Source organism: Microtus ochrogaster, linkage group LG4 (genome assembly GCF_000317375.1).
Source record: "Microtus ochrogaster isolate Prairie Vole_2 linkage group LG4, MicOch1.0, whole genome shotgun sequence".
In the NCBI taxonomy this organism is placed as follows: Eukaryota; Metazoa; Chordata; class Mammalia; order Rodentia; family Cricetidae; genus Microtus; species Microtus ochrogaster.
The window spans coordinates 18,921,727-18,939,776 of record NC_022030.1 but is presented as its reverse complement, the minus strand read 5'-3'; the positions used below and the strand labels follow the sequence as shown (position 1 = coordinate 18,939,776).

General features: G+C 48.5%; 1 protein-coding gene across 1 annotated transcript in view; it reads left to right on the top strand.

Annotated features, from left to right (window-relative positions):
• Znf8 (zinc finger protein 8) overlaps positions 1-7,092 on the top strand; it is a 31,387-nt gene extending 24,295 nt beyond the window's left edge. The window contains exons 5-6 of the mRNA XM_013351471.2: positions 1,474-1,938; positions 4,457-7,092. Of these exons, the coding sequence (XP_013206925.2) occupies positions 1,474-1,938; positions 4,457-5,532 (1,541 nt within the window). The 3' untranslated portion in view covers positions 5,533-7,092. The remainder of the gene's footprint in view (positions 1-1,473; positions 1,939-4,456) is intronic.
• Positions 7,093-18,050: the final 10,958 nt, after the last annotated feature.

Sequence of the window (18,050 nt, the reverse complement as noted above, 5' to 3'; positions counted from 1 at the left end):
CTGCTGCTGCTGCTGCTGCTACTACTGTTGTTTTGAGACCAGATCTCTCAACCTACAGCTAGCCAGTGAGCCCTGGGGATCTGCCTGTCTCTGCTCCCCTCTGTGCTGGGGTTATGGACCTGTACGGCCATGTTAGGCTTCTTATAGTGCTGGGGATCCACACCCAGGCCATGCTCACTCAACAAGCACTTTACCCGACTGAGCCATCTCCTTAGCTCTGTTGAAGTTACTTTATTCTTTGTTTTTAAAGTTCTGTTTTTATGTATATAGGTGTTTTGCCTACATGTATGTCTGTGTATAGATGCGTGCCTGGTGAAAATCCGAAGAGGGTGTCAGATGCCCTGGGACTGGGATTACAGACAGTTGTGAGCCACTAAGTGGATGCTGAGCCTTCTCCCCAGCCCCTGAGATTTTTTTATTTTCACATGTGGTACTCAATCAAATGACAACACACAACAGTCAGTTCTCTTCCTCCACTCAAGGGTTCCTGCACCCTTACCTGTGGAGCCATCCCATTGCCTGCTCCCCTCTTCTTTTAACTTTATTGGATTTGTTATTTGATAACAATTTCATATAACATGCATTCTCATTACTATGAGCCCCCAGTCTTCCTCCCACCCATTATCCCCCCTTACAGACCTTCCCACATTCATAACTGTTTTGGTTTTGAGACGCACCAAATTTCACCAAGATCATTGTAATTATGGGTTTGAAATTCTCTGCTGGAGCTTAATGAGTTCCTCCCTGTTGTGTATTTTGTTTTGATTTTTTTATGTTTGTTTTGTTTTTTGGTATGAGTGCACTATCTATATGCATGCCTGCATGCCAGTATGCCTACAGCATCAGATTCTATTACAGATGACTGTGAGCCACCATGTGGTTACTGGGAATTGAACCCAGGTCCTCTGGAAGAGCAGCCAGTGCTCTTAACAGCTGCACCATCTCTCCAGCCCCTGTTGTATATTCTGAACGCATGGGACCACTGAGCATCATCCTCAGCTCTGAACAGACACTGCCATGATCATTGCATTCATTTTCTTTCCTGAGGCTTTTATTTCAAGTTGATTTTTTTAAATTTTTTTATTGATTTTATTGAGCTATAATTTATCTCTGCTCCCTTACCTTCCTATCTCCTCCCCCTCTACCCTCCCCCATGGTCTCCATGCTCCCAGTTTACTCAGGAGATCTTATCTTTTTTCCACTTCCCATGTAGATTCGATCCATATATGTCTCTCTTAGGGTCCTCATTGTACATTCATCTTTTTCCATGTGAGAATAAGTGACTTGGTGGCAACCACTTTTTCCTGATAATCTACCTCACTGACCCAAATACATACATCTAAAAAGAAGCAAGGTAGTAGGCATGGTAGTGCACGCACAGAGGATGAGGCAGGAGAATGGTGAATTGGAGGCCAGTCTGGCTACCTCAAACCTGCATCTCCTCTCCCTCTTTTCAGATGGTGAAGCTCTAACATTTCTACAGACCCAATTCAGAGACTCCAGCCATCCCGTGTCTCACTGAGTTCATCTGCCCAATGGCCATCCCCAAGTGCCCTCTGAGCCCAGTACTCTGGGAACAGGACAGCTTCCTTCAGGTGAAGGTGAAAGAGGAGGAAGAAGCTAACCTCTGCCAGAGCCAGGGATGCAACCCTAGCCCTACTGCCCATCCTGAGGCTGCACGCCTGCGCTTCCGGCACTTCCGTTACGAGGAGGCATCCAGCCCCCATCAGGCGCTGGCACAACTGCGAGAGCTATGTTGCCAGTGGCTGAGGCCAGAGTCATCCTCCAAAGAGCAGATGCTGGAGTTGCTGGTGCTGGAGCAATTCTTGGGTGCACTGCCCCCTGAGATCCAGGCCTGGGTCGGGGCTCAGTGCCCAAAGAGTGGAAAGGAGGCTGCCATTCTGGTGGAGGATCTGACTCAGTTGCTGGACAAGAGAGGTAAGGAGGAGCAGCAGGTAAGGAGGTAGTCGGCCACAGAGAGCGCTGGCACAGCCTGGCTGGAATGTAGGCCAAGCTAGCTCTAGTTAGGGATTGCTGCCGGGGTGCTCATTCTCACCTTTGTACCTTAGCCATGGGTACACGTGACCGAATAAATCCCACGCAGTTATGAGTAAGGGGCTTAGACACAGCAGCATCCAGAAGATACACTCAGGGAGCCTTGATACTCAGCCTGTTTGCTCTCACCTTCTCTCACGTTCCATATTTCCTTTAGGTCTGGGTTTCTCTGTGTAGCTTTGGAACCTATCCTGGGACTTGCTCTGTAGAACAGACTGGACTTGAACTCACAGAGACTCCTGCCCAAGCCGAGCGGTGGTGGCGCACGCCTTTAATCCCAGCACTCGGGAGGCAGAGGCAGGCGGATCTCTGTGAGAGACTCCTGCCTCTGCCTCCCGAGTGATGGGATTAAAGGTGTACAGAACCAGAGGCCCAGCGATGGTATCAGATCTTGGAATTACAGACAGTTGTGAGCTGCCATGTGGGTGCTGGGAATTGAACCCGGGTCCTCTGGAGGAGCAGCCAGTGCTCTTAACCGCTCTCCAGCCCTTATTTTTTTTTTTTTTTAAGATGAGAAGTCTTTTGTACCAAAGCTAACCTCAAATTTGCTACGTACCTGGGGATGGCCTTGATCTTCTGATCCTCCTGCCTCCACTTCCCAACTGCTGGGATTACAGGCATGTGCCACCACACCCAGCTTCAGATGCTGGTACTAGGGATATAGGTAAGCACTCTGCCAGCTGAGCTTATACCCTAGCTTATCACCATCTCCCCAAAGGTAGTCATCAAGTGGACGGGGAAAACAGCAAGCAATGTCTAGTGTGAGCCTCACTGAACCAATCAGATCTGTGTTTGCCTTTGGACCGTCAAATCCCAGGAACTCATAGTGAGCCTGGGACTCTTCCCCAAAGGAAGTGTGGCTCCTGGCCCAGATGAAATGACTGAATGTCTGGAGTGAGAGGGAGGGAGAGAGAAATAAGTATCCCTGTGTATCCTCTTGTGGCCTTCCCTGTGCTCATGGCCTTCCCTATGCTCGCCTACAGGATCTAGGGGATGGTTAGATGGCCCTGAACTGGAGAGGGTACTTGTCATTCAAGGAGACCCACACATGTATTCCCTACCCAGAGATGTCTGGTAGGATGCAAGGGTTCAAGCGCTGTACAGTCTAGTCCAGGAACTTCCAGAGCAAGTCCCAGTCTGGCTGCAAGCTAACTGAGCAAGTACAAGTCCCTCAGAATCTCTACTAATCTTATGATTTTACTCACTTATTCATTTATTAAGACAAGGTCTTACTATGTAGCTCTTGGCTTGGAACTACAATGTAGAACTATCTTGGAACAAGCTCTAGAGACCAGCTGGTTTTGAACTCAGAGATCCTCCTGGCTCTGTCTCCTGACCGCTGGGACTAAAGGCATGCTTGACCATGCATAATCCTGTGATGGTGGACCTGGGGCTCAGCACCTCCCCTGGGCCTCAGTCTCCTCATCTACAGAGGAACCACTAAGCACCTCCTCTGGAAAGGATGAGGCAGTGCACTTGGAGACATAAGCCAGCGGCCCTGGCAAGCAAGCACTATCACAAACTGAGGTCTGGATGATGGCGAGCTAAACTTAAGGACTGATAACTTGTCACCTCAAAGTCTGGGGTCAGAGCCCTGTTTCTGAGTCTACTCAGCCCAAGGATAGGCTGGAAGGACAGCTATTGCATACTGCTCTGACTCATCCGTAGACATTGCCAGATGAAGCATCCTCAGGTACCCTTTGCTCCTGTGGAGAGCGGGTCAGTGCAGGTTGCCTCTCCCTCCTGTTTACTCGGATCAGGGAGTTTCAGGAGCAAATCAGATGTCTACCTAGAGTTCTGCTATGAGAAGTGACAATCACAGGCATCTGGCTTGATTCTCATTCAGCCACTGTTCCCAAAGACAGCCTCTGAGTTTAAGGGACAGAGCCTGGACTCACAGAACTTGGCCCTGCCCCAGATTGCCGGGAGCAGATGCACAGGTACCCGACAAGGCCTTGTGTTTTTTTTGTTTGTTTGTTTGTTTGTTTTTTTTTTTTTGGTTTTTCGAGACAGGGTTTCTCTGTAGCTTTGGACCCTGTCCTGGAACTCCCTTGGTAGACCAGGCTGGCCTCGAACTCACAGAGATCCGCCTGCCTCTGCCTCCCGAGTGCTGGGATTACAGGCGTGCGCCACCACCGCCCGGCAAGGCCTTGTTTTTCAGATCTTATCCACATGTAAGTTTTCCTTTGGGCATTTTAGCCAGATCAGGAACCTTGGCGAGACAGATGGCAGTTTAGGGTCGTATAAGAGGACAGTCCTGAATCCTTTTCCTTACTCAAGACACCGAAGGGGAAACTTCCCCTTGGAAACAGGACCATGTGACAAATGTGTGGATGGGGCCTCGGGCAGATGGAGAGGCTTGTGTGGCCGGGAAGTAACAGTATGATTTGCATGATTCCAGGGTGGGAACCAGGAGCGCAACACGAAGAGGCAAGTTGTAAACAGAGCAGCACAGACGAGTTACACCCACCAGAGATGGCCGCGGAAACACCCGCAGGAGTCATTTCCCCAAAATCCACCTTTGCCCACACTTGTAAACCTGAGAGCAGCTCTGCGAGCCAGCCAGAGCTCCTAGGAGCACGCTGGATGAAGCCTGCTGCCCAGGAGATGGATTTCAGAAAAGACCTGGGGTCTCACATGGGTGCCCCCAAAGACCAGCCTGGCTATGAGTCTGATGTCTCAGGAAAGAGTTCCAACACGTGGCCCAGCTTCCCTTCCCAAGACAAGGCTTCTTCAGAGGAGAAACTTGGCCCATTGTATGACTATGGGACAGTGCCTCCAGATACACACTCAGAAAAGAAGCCCTCCACGTACGGTGAATGTGTGAGAACATTCCAGAATACGTCAGCCCTGGAGGCCCACCAGAAGAGCCACTCTCAGAAGATGCCCTATGCCTGTGTCGAGTGTGGGAAGGCTTTCGGTCGGAGCACCCACCTTGCCCAACACCAGGTTGTCCACACAGGAGCAAAGCCCCATGCGTGTAAAGAGTGCGGGAAAGCCTTCAGGCGAGCCACCCACCTGACGCAGCACCAGAGGGTTCACACTGGGGAGAAGCCCTATAAGTGTGAGGAGTGCGGCAAAACCTTCAGCCGCAGCACGCACCTCACCCAGCATCAGCGGGTGCACACCGGGGAGCGGCCTTACGAGTGTGACCTGTGCGGCAAGGCCTTCAGCCAGAGCACCCACCTGACACAGCACCAGCGCATCCACACCGGGGAAAAGCCCTACAGGTGTGACGTGTGTGGGAGAGCCTTCAGTGACTGCTCAGCTCTGGTCCGGCACCTGAGAATCCACTCTGGAGAGAAGCCCTATCGGTGTAAGGACTGCCCAAAGGCCTTCGCGCAGAGCTCCTCCCTCATTGAGCACCAGCGCACGCACACGGGAGAGAAGCCCTACAAGTGCAGTGACTGTGGGAAGGCCTTCAGCCGCAGCTCAGCTCTCATGGTCCATCTAAAGATCCATGTCACTGTGCTCTAGTGACTGGAAGCACCACAGCACAGCCTCCCTCAGAGAAACCCTGAATTCCACAGGAGCCAGGAACCCCACTGGTGGATAACTGTGTCACCCAGTGTCTAATGGTAGACTGGGGCCATCTGGGAACACCTCTACATTTGAGGTCCCAGGTGGAGTCCCCTAATGAACATAGAGATTCAGACCAATCGGTGAAACTTCCAGAAGCTTCCTACTGCCTTTCCTCTCCCACTCAGGCTGGTCCCAGAAAAAAGATAACCTGAGCTAAAGATGTGTGTTGGTTCTTGGAACCAGAGCAAGTAGAGCTGAGTGTCTATGTGGCTCAGTCACCTCTAGCTGGTCCTCTAGGTAGGAAGGCCCGAGCTTCACATTCTCACGCGGCTACTGTTCTTGCCAGTTCCTTTGCTGTCCAGCCTAGAAAGGGATGCCTGCCAGGCTCACTCAGTGCCTTCCTCCTGCTTCCCCACCATATTAGTGTATACCAACGCCAAGACACTTGTGAGGCCGCCTCTCCGGTGCCAGCCCACTCATGCTTTCCCTGGCTCCACTCCCATGGTGCTTGACACTTGCCCAGTATCGTCTCCCTTCCAGACTCCAGCCCTGTGGATTCACCTCGGGCTCGCCTCTAATCTAGCCCCTCCTCCCGCCTCCCGCATCGCCTTGCCTTCCGTGAGCTCTTGCGGCCTCCCACTGGATTTTGATCAGGGCTCTTCTTTCTCACTCCTTCCGGCCTTAATTCCATCCCCCACCCAGTTTCTTCCTGCTGAGGCTGTTTTTGCTGCCCAGTCATCCTGTGTCACTCCAGGATAGGAAGTTGCCCGGCGAGTCACCTTTTCAGCAAACTTTGGTGAATGAGGTACAAGTATGCCAGGGTACACATCACTTCGGCCAAGCAATTGTTCTAGTTATCCTCAACTGTGTATGTGAATGCTTGTCTTGGTTGCACAGTGATGTAAAAGTGGTTTCAAAGTACTGGTCTGCCTGTTGGGCAAACTCCACTCCTTGCCTGCTGTCTGTGTTTGCTGCAGACCTGGACTCCTCTTACCCCTCCCACTCCCGTAGCCTCACCTCCCACATGCCAGCCAACTTTCTCCCACCTGTGTGCCTTTCTGCCTGTCCCTGGAGCCCTGAAGCCCTCAGTCCTCCGATCCCGCAGATGTCCTTGAGGAGCTGCCCCAGCCATTCTGACCTGACCCTCCCTTGCTGCTGTGGGGCCCCATTCACCGCTGTCTTAAACCTCTCACCCCTCTCACCATGTCACTGCACTTGCGCTTCTTACAGAATGCACAGGCCAGTGCTCCCAAGGCCACAAAATAGTTCATGCTGTGGACAGGGCACAAGATGCACAGACCCTTCCCAGGGTCTCCCTTGGGTAGCTACTGTTCTCCACCCAGAGCCCCTGTGCGCACATAAGCCTGGCTGCAGTAGTCAGAACAAAACATGGCTATACCGAGTCTTCCTCAAGCCCTGGGTGCCATAGACTTAGGGGGTGCCAGCACTCTGCCAATCCTAAAATCATAACCTGTTTACTCTGCCTGACTTCCTTTCCCTCAGAAAGAGGATCCCCTGGTTCTTTTTTTTTTTTTTTTTTTATTTTCGAGACAGGGTTTCTCTGTAGCTTTTGGTTCCTGTCCTGGAACTAGCTCTGTAGACCAGGCTGGCCTCGAACTCATAGAGATCCACCTGCCTCTGCCTCCGGAGAATCCCCTGGTTCTTGTGCCTCTTGACAAACACGGGTGACTTCACAAGGTCCTCAGTCATGGATCTATGTGAGCTACTGTATCTAGACCCATTAGCACAAACACTTTGTTTTCCTGAGCCTCCCGTGTCTGCTCTTGTGGCCTCACCTGACTATCACACACAAGAACATAGACCACCAGGAGAGTTGCAAACTGGAGAATTTCAATAAAAATACTGAAATTCCTACCACATGGGTGGAAGCTGCAAACAGGTTGGGCTGCTCCAACAATTGCATTTGCCTCTCTGTGGCCAGTAGGGAGGATCCTCCGAGCCAAAGATCATACTACAGGCCCACAGGCACGGCTACTCCAAGGATGGTTTAGATGCAGGGCAATTAGGTAGGACTGAGAACCCGCCCCCAGTTTGGAGGGTTCCTGGTCCCTGTGTATATGGTATAGCTGTGCCCTGCTTCACGAAGTTCGCACACACAGGCCTTCTCTTCACAAGATGTCCGTGATACTGAAATGGACAGTTCAGGCCAGCTGGCACCCACTGGGCTCTGATCTCTAAAATACAAAGCTGCCACGTCTTTAGGCCCAAGCTGTCAGACCCAGGGCCAAGAGCTGTAACGCAGACTGCTGTGGAGGGTTAAGGAATCCCAATACCTAAGATTGCCTGTTACCCACAATGCCCATTGCCACTGAGAGCTGAAGAATCCAGACGTAGGCCAACAGGAGAGCTCGGCCACTAGTGAGGAGGCCAGGACTGGAGATACTCAAGGGCTTCACAAGGATTATACCACTAGGGGGCGCCCGTCTGCTGCTGTTCTCACGCGCGGCTTGAGCAGAGGCGGCAGGCAAGCACCAAGGGAAACCAACGCTACCAAGACCAGCACTAGCCTAACCACGATTCTGTCTGGGTAAAACAGAAGCACCACAGATGGCTGATGGTTAACACAAAAGTGCCTAGTCCCAGGCAGCCCCACCTCTCTAGGTCACAGATCAACTTTACCCCAATCGACAGTTCCCAAGCTCAAGCCTACTGTACACTCACAGGACATGATTGTCCTTTTTTTTTTCAGGCTTGAGTCCCTTCTGCACAAAGAACTTAAAGGACCATCTACCTGAGAGGAGCACTAGAATTTGCAGAAAGGGAGATAGAGGGTTCCTCCAGCCTCTTTGAAATGAGGACATTCATTGTAATTGAATCTGAAGCAGAAAAAAAAACGCCTCAAGGCGCCAGGGAAAGAGGAAGTGCAAAGACCAGGTGAAGCAGTGGGGACAGGGGACCCCAAAGTTGGTCACCACGGCCAGGGCGAGTAATAAGCCTGGCATTTCCCTTCATGAGTTACCGTCTCCCAGTCGCAGTAGGTTCCAGGAATTTACGGATATGTACACGGGGCAAGAACGGAGCAAAAGATTGAGACCGGAAGTGTGGCGTTTCGCGCCTCTACCAACGTTTGGGGAGGGGATGGCAGACTCATTGAGGGCCTGAAGGTTCCCGTTTTGAACCTTGTTCCCAGAGCAGCAGGACTAAACAGAATGCCACATAATCATGGAGGCTGCCAGCACGGAACCGCACGTGCAGTGGACCACCATCTTTCCTTCGGTCTTCAAGGCTTGGGACCTGGGGGGAGGGGCAGCGCAAAACCTGGTGGGAAATGTAGTCCCGTAGACGCCCTCCTGTATACTGATTGAGGGAGGAGGGGTTGTATGTTGTGGCTACAAGACCAGGAGATTCCCCGACCCCCCCCCCCATAAGTGGAATAGTTACTTGTGTTATCAAGGAGATGGTGACCGCAGAAACGGCATACCAGTCCCCTGCCAGGTTCAGGTAAAAGTTAGATTGGAAAGTACTAAAATATCCATCTGAAGCCTGTTCTAAAAGTAGTGCGGAACACTGAGTATCAAAGTTCCCTTGATAACTCTAAGTGCAACCAGTATAAAGAAGTAAAGCCCCCAAGGCGGCGTGAACTCTATTTGTTCTCCCGGTCTTGGATAGAGTGACCTGGTCGAGCCAACTCCCTTTTGACAATTCTCATAATGCCTCCCTCCCCCATTTAGTCTTTGATTTCGGCCTTCATCCGATTTTGTTATTTTGAGACTGGCTGGCCTGGAACTCACTATGTGACCAAGGATAACTTTGAATTTCTTTTTTTTTTTTTTTGGTTTTTCGAGACAGGGTTTCTCTGTGGTCTTGGAGCCTGTCCTGGAACTAGCTCTTGTAGACCAGGCTGGTTCTGATTCTCCTGCCTCCCAAGTGCTGGAATTACAGGCAATAACTACCACACCTACCTACCTATACCAGAATCTTGAAAGCTGATCCTAAAGAGATGGTTCGTGGTTAAAAGCACTGGCTGCTCTTCTAGAGGACCTGAGTTTATTTCGAAGAATCCACATGGTGGCTCAGGACCACCCATAACTCCAGTTCCAAGGATCAGTTGCTGCCTTCTGACCTTCATGGCCACCAGGCCAGCAAATAAAACATACATGCAGGCAAAATACACACACATATAAAATAATTTCTTTTTGAATTTTTGAGACAGGGTTTCTTTGTGTAGCCATGGCTATCCTGAAACTTGCTTTGTAGCCCAGGCTGGCCTCAAATTCACAGAAATCTGCCTGCCTTTGCCTCCCTGAATGCTGGGATTAATAAAAATATTTTTAAAAAAGAATTTTGAAAACTATAAAAAAGAAGAGCGACAATTTCAGGAGAAGCTGAAGAAAGTACAGTATTTCAGGTGAATGGAAGTCACCATCTTGAATCTTGTGCTTGGTTTCCCCAGTAACACATGCTGTCTTCATCTCTAAAGTGCTGCAACACAATGTGCCTGTCGTTTTATATCACGTCACACTTGCCACAACAGCAAACAGGAAACTGCTCCTGGGCACTTGGGACGGTCTTTTTTGTTTGTTTGTTTTTGCTGGCTTTTTGAAAGTCTCCCTCTTTAGCTTCTGCTAACCTCACGCTCACCATGATTCTGTCACAGCCTCCTAAACACTGTGACAAGGCATGCATCTCCATGACAGGCTCTGGATATTGGCTGTTTTAGTTTATGTTTTATTTATTTTACATTTATTTATTTAGCAGGAGCAAGGGCATGCACACTAACATGTCCTGGAGCACCCCAAGAGGTGGAGAACAACTTGTGAGAGTTGATTCTCTCCTTCTCTATGTGGGTTTGGGCTACCAAACTCAGGTCATTGGGCCTGGTGCTAAGTCCCTTCACCTGCTAAATCATCTTACCAATATCCATCTCTCTTTGGAGCAGGGAAGACCACAACCATTGTCCCTGGTTTTTATGTTTGTGACTCAAGCATTTGATGCTAGTCTTAGATTTTTAGTATTGTTTACTCCCGTGTCCTGAATAAAAGCAAATGAATTTATATATTTTTATATATATAATGTATGTATGTATATGTGTGTCTGTGTGTGTCTGTGTGTGTCTGTGTGTCTGTGTGTCTGTGGTTCTCAACATGGGGACAGTTCTATCTTCTAGGGAGCAATTGCCCGTGTCTGGAGATATGAGGCTGTGGTGATACAACACTACTTGTATTTTGCTTATGAAAGCCAGAGATACTGCTAAGCATCCTGAAATGCACAGGAAAGGTCTAGCCATAAATGCAATGTGCCAAGTTAAAGAAACCCAGTGAGGACCTGGGGTACGGGGTATTTGGCAGAATGTTTGCCTAGCATACAATAAAACCCTAGATCCCATACTTAGGAGGAAAAGGAAGCAGGAGAATCAGAAGTTCAAGGTCAGCCTCAGCTTCATAGTGAGTTTGAGACCAGACCAGGCTACCCAAGTCTGTCTCAATAAGACCTAAATATAAGTAAGGATGGGGCTGTGGGTTAGTTCAGTTGGTAGAGTCCTTGCCTAGCATGTACAGTTCAATCCCCAGCACTGTATAAAGTAGGGCATGGTAACATGTGCCTGTAATTCCAGCCCTCAGGAGATAGAGGGAGGAAGATTAGAAGTCAAGATTATTGTTCTATTGGTCTATAAAGTGATAGCCATGCTTTTGATTTTAAATGAGTAAGTTTCTTAACTATATAGCAAAGAAAAGCAAAAGAATCGTGAATGTTAGGCCTCAAACTCAGGACAAATGGCTATTTAACATATCAAAGTATATTCTAGTTGCAGGTTCCCCTAGCATCTCTCAGTACCTGTTAGAGTCACCCTGGCTAGCATATCCAGCCTCCTACACTGAACTCTCTAGCCCAGGGAATGATCTGGACTTCCCCTCCCCCAGCTTCCCTGATTCCCAAAAAATCTCAGCCATTTTGTGCCCTGGCCCTTTTATCTTTGTGCTCTTGGTCTCTGGGTTCCCAAGTACTCTCTTTGTTCTCTCTCTTCTCCCTCCCCCTACCTCCTAGCATGTCCCAGTTTAGTCTGCACCCTTCCAGATGCTCTGGCTGTTTTCTCCCTCATATCTACAATGAAGTCCTTCTCCTCAACCATACCTAGGAGTGATCATGTCCTCATTTTTATTCTTCATTCATCTGGTGCTAAAACCCAGACATGGCATAGATGAGATCCCTTCCACAGGACTCAGCTTCTCTGAACCAAGCTCCTGATCCAACTCCCCTAAGGCAAGTACATATCATTTGTTTCTGTTGGCTTCTGCCACAACTATATTTGACTCCGAATTCTAGATAGAGTCCACCTCTTTAGCTGCTTCTTGCCTCCACCTGCTCTAACCATTTGCCTTTTCTTGCCTATTTGTGTTAGTAAAGTGTCAAGCTGGAGAGATGGCTCAGAGGTTAAGAGCACTGTCTGCTCTTCCCAGCAACCACATGGTGGCTCACCGCACAACCATCTGTAATGAGGTCTAGTGCCCTGTTCTGATATGCAGGCATACATGCAAGCAGAACACAGTAAAGTAAATGTCCTCTCTCTAGCTCCTGGAGTGACCTATGCCCTCTGTGGGCATCTCAAGCCTCCTAAACCCCAAGGTCCTGCAATGTGGGCAACTCCTCTATTTACTATGACCCTCCTCTCTCCCTTCTTGGATTTGACCAACATTCCACCCTTCCTGCCCCCACCCCAACACTGATGCCCCAGTTTCAGCAGGAAGTAGTCCTTTATCATCAACAAAGGGTTGGAGTGTTAGGTCTCACTCAGTACCCGTGGTTCCTCCAGCATTCCTCACCCCACCCCTACCCTTACCTCTCCCTCCCGGGGCAGGGCTGCTTCTTCCCTTTCCCCAGTCTGACCCTATATAATCAGCCAGTTTGGACATGCAGTTTCTTAGTGTTTTTGGTCTCTGGATTCCAAGTGCTCTTTGCTCCCTCTCTCTCTCTCCTTCCTCTCTCGCAGCACCCCACCTCCTCTCATGGCCCAGTTCACTGTGGACCCTTCCAGGTGCCTATGGCTGAAATCTCCCCCATATTTACAATAAGCCTTCTCCATCATACCTAGAAGCAGTCATGTCCTCATTTTTTCATTCAGTGAGTAGCAGAGAGAAGCATCAGATAGATAACATCATCAAACTGAGTGTTCAGAACATCCTGGAGAGGCAAGTTAAGTAGCCTGATTGGAAGAGCAAAGGAAAGGTAATACCATCAAACCGGAGGTTTACAAACATCCCCAAAACTCAACTAGGGAGCGCCCTGCTGAAACCATTATGCTTGGAATTTCTAACTGGAAAATTCAGAAGAGCAGAGTACTCTTCACGGACACTTCCTGTCTCTCATTCCCACATATGCACATTTTATACCATGGGATAAACAACAATAATATAGACTGGAAATATTTTACTGTCTTTTTTGTTTTTCCCTTGTTTTATTTATTTTGGTTTCTGAGACAGGGTCTTACTATGCACCCCTGCCTGGCCTGGAACTCATCATGTAGACCAGGCTGGCCTCCAACTCAACAAAGATCTTCTGGCATCTGCCTCTGGAGTGCTGGGATTAAAGGCGTTCGCCACCACACCTAGTGATACAATATTTTTATTGTTGTTTGTTTTGTTTTTGTTTTTTTGAGACAGGGTTTCTCTGTAGCTTTGGCTGTCCTGGAACTTGCTCTGTAAACCAGACTGTCTTCGAACTCACAGAGATCCACCTGCCTCTGCCTCCCGAGTGCTGGGATTAAAAGCGTGCACCGCCTCCGCTCTGAAACCATGTTCTTAATACCTTTACCCTCTTGCTGTTTCTCCCTCTATTACAGACCTAGGAGTACAGCCTGCACCAGGATAGGGCTTTAGAGGACACATGACATAAACATGCTTGGCCTGAAGTCAAAGGGCCATCTTGGCTGTTCTGTCAAGCCCACATCTAAGTGAGCTAAAACAGCACATAAAAGGCGAGCAAAATAACTTAGTGTTTAAAAAAATTGCTGCCGAGCCTGACAACCTGAGTTAAATCCCTAGAACCTACATAATGGAAGGAGAGAATTCAACTTCCCCAAGTTGTCCTCTGACCTCCACATATGCCTCCCTATAAGCAAATAAAAAAGTAAATATTTAAAAAAAAAACCTGCACATTTTAAGAGCTGGAGGAATGGCTCAGAGATTAAGAGCACTGACAGCTCTTCCAGAGGTCCTGAATTCAATTCCACATGGTGACTCACAACCATCTGGTGCCCTTTTCTAGCATGTAGGCATATATGCTAGCAGAACACTGTATACATAAAATAAATCTTTAAAAAAACCCTGCATTTTGCCAGGAGGTGGTGGTGCATGCCTTTAATCCCAGCACTCGGGAGGCGGAGGCAGAGGCAGGTGAATGTCTTTAAATTCGAGGCCAGATTAGTCTATAGAGTGAGTTTCAGGACAGCCAAGGTTGTTACATGGAGAAACCCTGTCTTGGAAAAACAAAACAAAACAAAACCCGAATTTTAAAAAATTGTATTAAAAAACAGAACATGACAATTTTCCAATATAAGGCACATTAGAGTCACTCTTGGCTACATATTGATGAGAAGATTCTGCTTCAGAGAAACAACAACCAAAAACAAAGGTGGGTCACTTGACAGTGATGGCAGTTAATTGAAACATACATGTGAACATTTGGTATATGCCTGCAGTATATTCAGCACCATCCTATGGGGCTGTGGCTGTAGCTCTGTGGTAGAGGGTTTGCCTCCATGCATAAGGCTCTGGATGCCATCCCCAGGACTCAAAATAAGTAAACAAATAAAGATACCAGGCATGATCCTGGAGGAACAACTCCTCTTCCTGGGATCCTAGACCCGATTGGGAGAGTTAGCCTCCAACAAAATGAATATTCAGATGACTGAGAAAATCAAGTATACTTCCAAAGTAGAGGTTCTGGATAGGGCTTGGAAATCAGTCACTAGGGCCCTGCTATGAAGCAGACTAAATCCCTCATACCAAGCCGACAGACTACAGCACTCCATCCCTTTAAAGTTGGGGCAAAATGGGCTTAGAGAGACGAACCCAGATCAGCAGGGCCTGCAACCAAATTCTGAAGATCTTCAAACACCCCTGAACCTGAGTGCCCAGAGCTCCTGTGGGCTTTACTGGTGGCGGTGATGAAAATGGAACTCAACGCCTTGTGCACGCTTGAACGAGTGCTCTACCACCGAGCCAAGCCTCAGCCTCGCACTGGTAGATTTTTTTTTTTTTCGTTTTTCGAGACAGGGTTTCTCTGTGGTTTTGGAGCCTGTCCTGGAACTAGCTCTTGTAGACCAAGCTGGTCTCGAACTCACAGAGATCCGCCTGCCTCTGCCTCCCAAGTGCTGGGATTAAAGGCGTGCGCCACCACCGCCCGGCTTCACACTGGTAGATTTTAAGCAGGCATTCCACCACTGAGATTCATCCCCAGCCAATGTCATTCTTCATCCCAATATTCCAGTTGAGTGTGGGGGTGGGACTTGATTCCATTTGCCATCACCACCCCAGTAACAAACATTCTTCCTATCATTTCCCAGTACCACTGAGCCACCCTGCATGTGGTCCCAATTTACAGCAAAGGCAACTGAACAACCAGTGAGTACACCTGTGCTGTGTGAACTGTTTCTGGAGAGAGGTGACCAAACATCCACTCACTTCAGATAGGGCACATGATGGTTTGAATGTAACTGACCCCCATAATCTTATAGGGAGTGGCACTATTAGGAGGTGTGGCTTTGTTGAAGTGGGTACGGCCTTGTTGACTTGTCACTGTGGGGGTGGGCTTTCAGGTTTCCTATGCTCAGGATACTGCCCAGTGAGTCACTCAACTTCCTGTTGCCTGCAAGATGTAGCACTCTCCAGCCCTAGCAACGCATCTACCTGCTCTACCTGCACACCTCCCTGTTCCCCATCATGATAATGGACTGAATCTCTGAAACTGTAAGCAAGCCACCCCAATCAAATGTTTTCCTTTGTAAGAGTTGCTGTGGTCATGGTGTCTTTTCACAATAAAAACCCTAACTAAAACAGGGTACCACCAACAAAAACAAAGGATTCCACAAAAGTAAAAAAAGTAGAAGCTTGATAAAGCCATGAGTTTAACTGAAGCATGAGAAAATTATGCTGCTAACTTGTTGAAGAAAATCTCTCTTTAAACCAAGCAACCTAGCCGGGCGGTGGTGGCGTACTCGGGAAGCAGAAGCAGGCGGATCTCTGTGAGTTCGAGACCAGCCTGTTCTACAAGAGCTAGTTCCAGGACAGGCTCCAAAACTACAGAGAAACCCTGTCTCGAGAAAACAAAAAACAAAAAAACAAGCAACCTATTAATGGTGTATAAATCCTCTAAGAGGAGAGTAGCCTCATAAAACACCCCCCCCATTTCCTTGGCAGAAAGAATCTCCTGGTAATCATAGCTTCTAAGACAGTTTGAGGGCAATGGCCATGTTCTGCCCAGAGGATAGAACGCCACAGTTCTCTGCTTTGAAGTCCTTTTCCTCTAACAAGTATGCCTCCCACACATGGCAGGCCAGCTTTGGTAGGCCCAGAGCAGTGGGACTGCTCAGCTTGTCTACCATGGAGTCTACAGAGGGGGAGACAAAACTGTGCGGGAGGAGCTGGAGGAGCTGGAGGAGGAACAGAGATGCCTGTCATTGGTTCATTCGTTTTTTTAATTTTTTTTATTACATCTACTAATCTCTTGTGTGGGTGTGTGCAGAACCATTTCACCAAAGCCATTTTGCTTGTCTGCATGTCTTTAAGTTGTTTCTTTGTTGTGGGGAGGGATGCATATTCAACAGCATACATGTGGAGATCAGAGGACCATTTTGGGATAGCTATCTCTTTCCACTTTTTTTTTCTAGACAGGGTTTCTCTGGGTTAACAACCCTGGCAGCCCTGGAATTCACTCTGTAGCCCAGGTTGGCCTTGAACTTGCAGAGACCCACCTTCCCCTGCTTCCTGCACCACCACCAGTCTTCTAAGGTTCCGGTGGCTCTTCCCACCTTCTTTTGAGGTAGGTTCTCTTGAGACTGCCACCACATGACTAATGCTCCTGTTTCCTCATCCCATCTCATTACAAATAAGAACATGATTATGCAATATGCAGAATTTCCTTGGAGAGGTTGTGGAACAGAGTAAATTCTTCCCTAGGTCCTGCCGGGTCTATTAAAAAAGGACCAAATTTCGGTGCCTACAGAGCTGTGGGAGATGCAGTGCAGGAGGAAGGACAGGCCAGGTGAGATAGGAGATTTCATGTTCTAGAGCCAGCCACCTCCACTCACAGGCCTTACCTTCTTCTGCTGACTAGCCAGTACTTCATTTCTCTAGTCTGTCATGGCCACGTAAAATGGGATGTCTGTGTCATAATGTTGTCCTGAAGAGTAAATGATCTGATTCCTAGACTCCCAACGTCTACGTAGAGTCTGTAAGGGGATTACCACAAGATGAGTCCACTAGGACGGGGTCAATGAATGAGAGGGGCTGGCAACCCAGACTGATGCCACAAAGCTGCCAGGAGTCCCTCTGAGTGAGGTGGAAGCAAAGGCCAACGAAGCACAGGTGGGTTTCTCAGGTATCTCAGTTTCCTGTGGCTGGTGGCTTCGAACAACAGCAATTTATTCTCTCAGAGTTCTGAAAGCCAGAAGTTCGAAAACCAAGGTATTGTAGGATCCTGTGCCCCACGGAGGCTGTAGGAAAGGATCTTTTCATACTAATTTCAACTTCTGGTGGTTGGTGGCACAGTCCTTTAATCCCAGCACTCAGGAGAGCGAGGCAAGCAGATCTGTGATTTGGAAGTTAGCCTGGTCTTCATGGTGAGCTCCAGCACAGCCAAGGCTACATAAAGAGACCCTCTCAAAACAAAAACAAAACAAAACACTAAACCATCTTCTGGTGGCTCCAGGTATTTCTCAGCTTGTTGGCTGCATCACTCCTATCTCTGCTTCTACGGACACATGGCCTTTGCTCATCCACTCCTTCCTCCTATTCTCCCCATCTCCTTCCTTCTTACTACTAAAATTCCTTCCAAGAGGAAGATGTAAGCTGTGTCTATTCAGTCTGCTAATGTTCCAATGGGAAACGAAGGCTCACTCCACAGAAGTTCACTCTGCGGAACCAGTGTGAGTTACTGGGTTTCCTTACAAGGCACAGGTGATGGATGACTTACAGAGGTGTCGCTACTCCACTGTCAACATCCCCCACCTGAAAAGTCTTTATTCAGCAGAGAGGATGGTTTCCCCATAGCCATAGCTGCACAGACGGAGCCTCCCTCCCCTAGTCTTCCTGGCCTATAGAGTCTAGCCCCTCCAAGACCTCATGCAATTAAGGCTGCATACAACTATCTACTTATGAGATCTTATGACACTTCCCAACTCTGAATGATGGAGTGTAAACAGTCAAGTCTAGAATGTATAATATTTCTTTTTTTTTTAAATATTTATTTATTTATTATATATACAATATTCTGTCTGTATGTACGCCTGCTGGCCA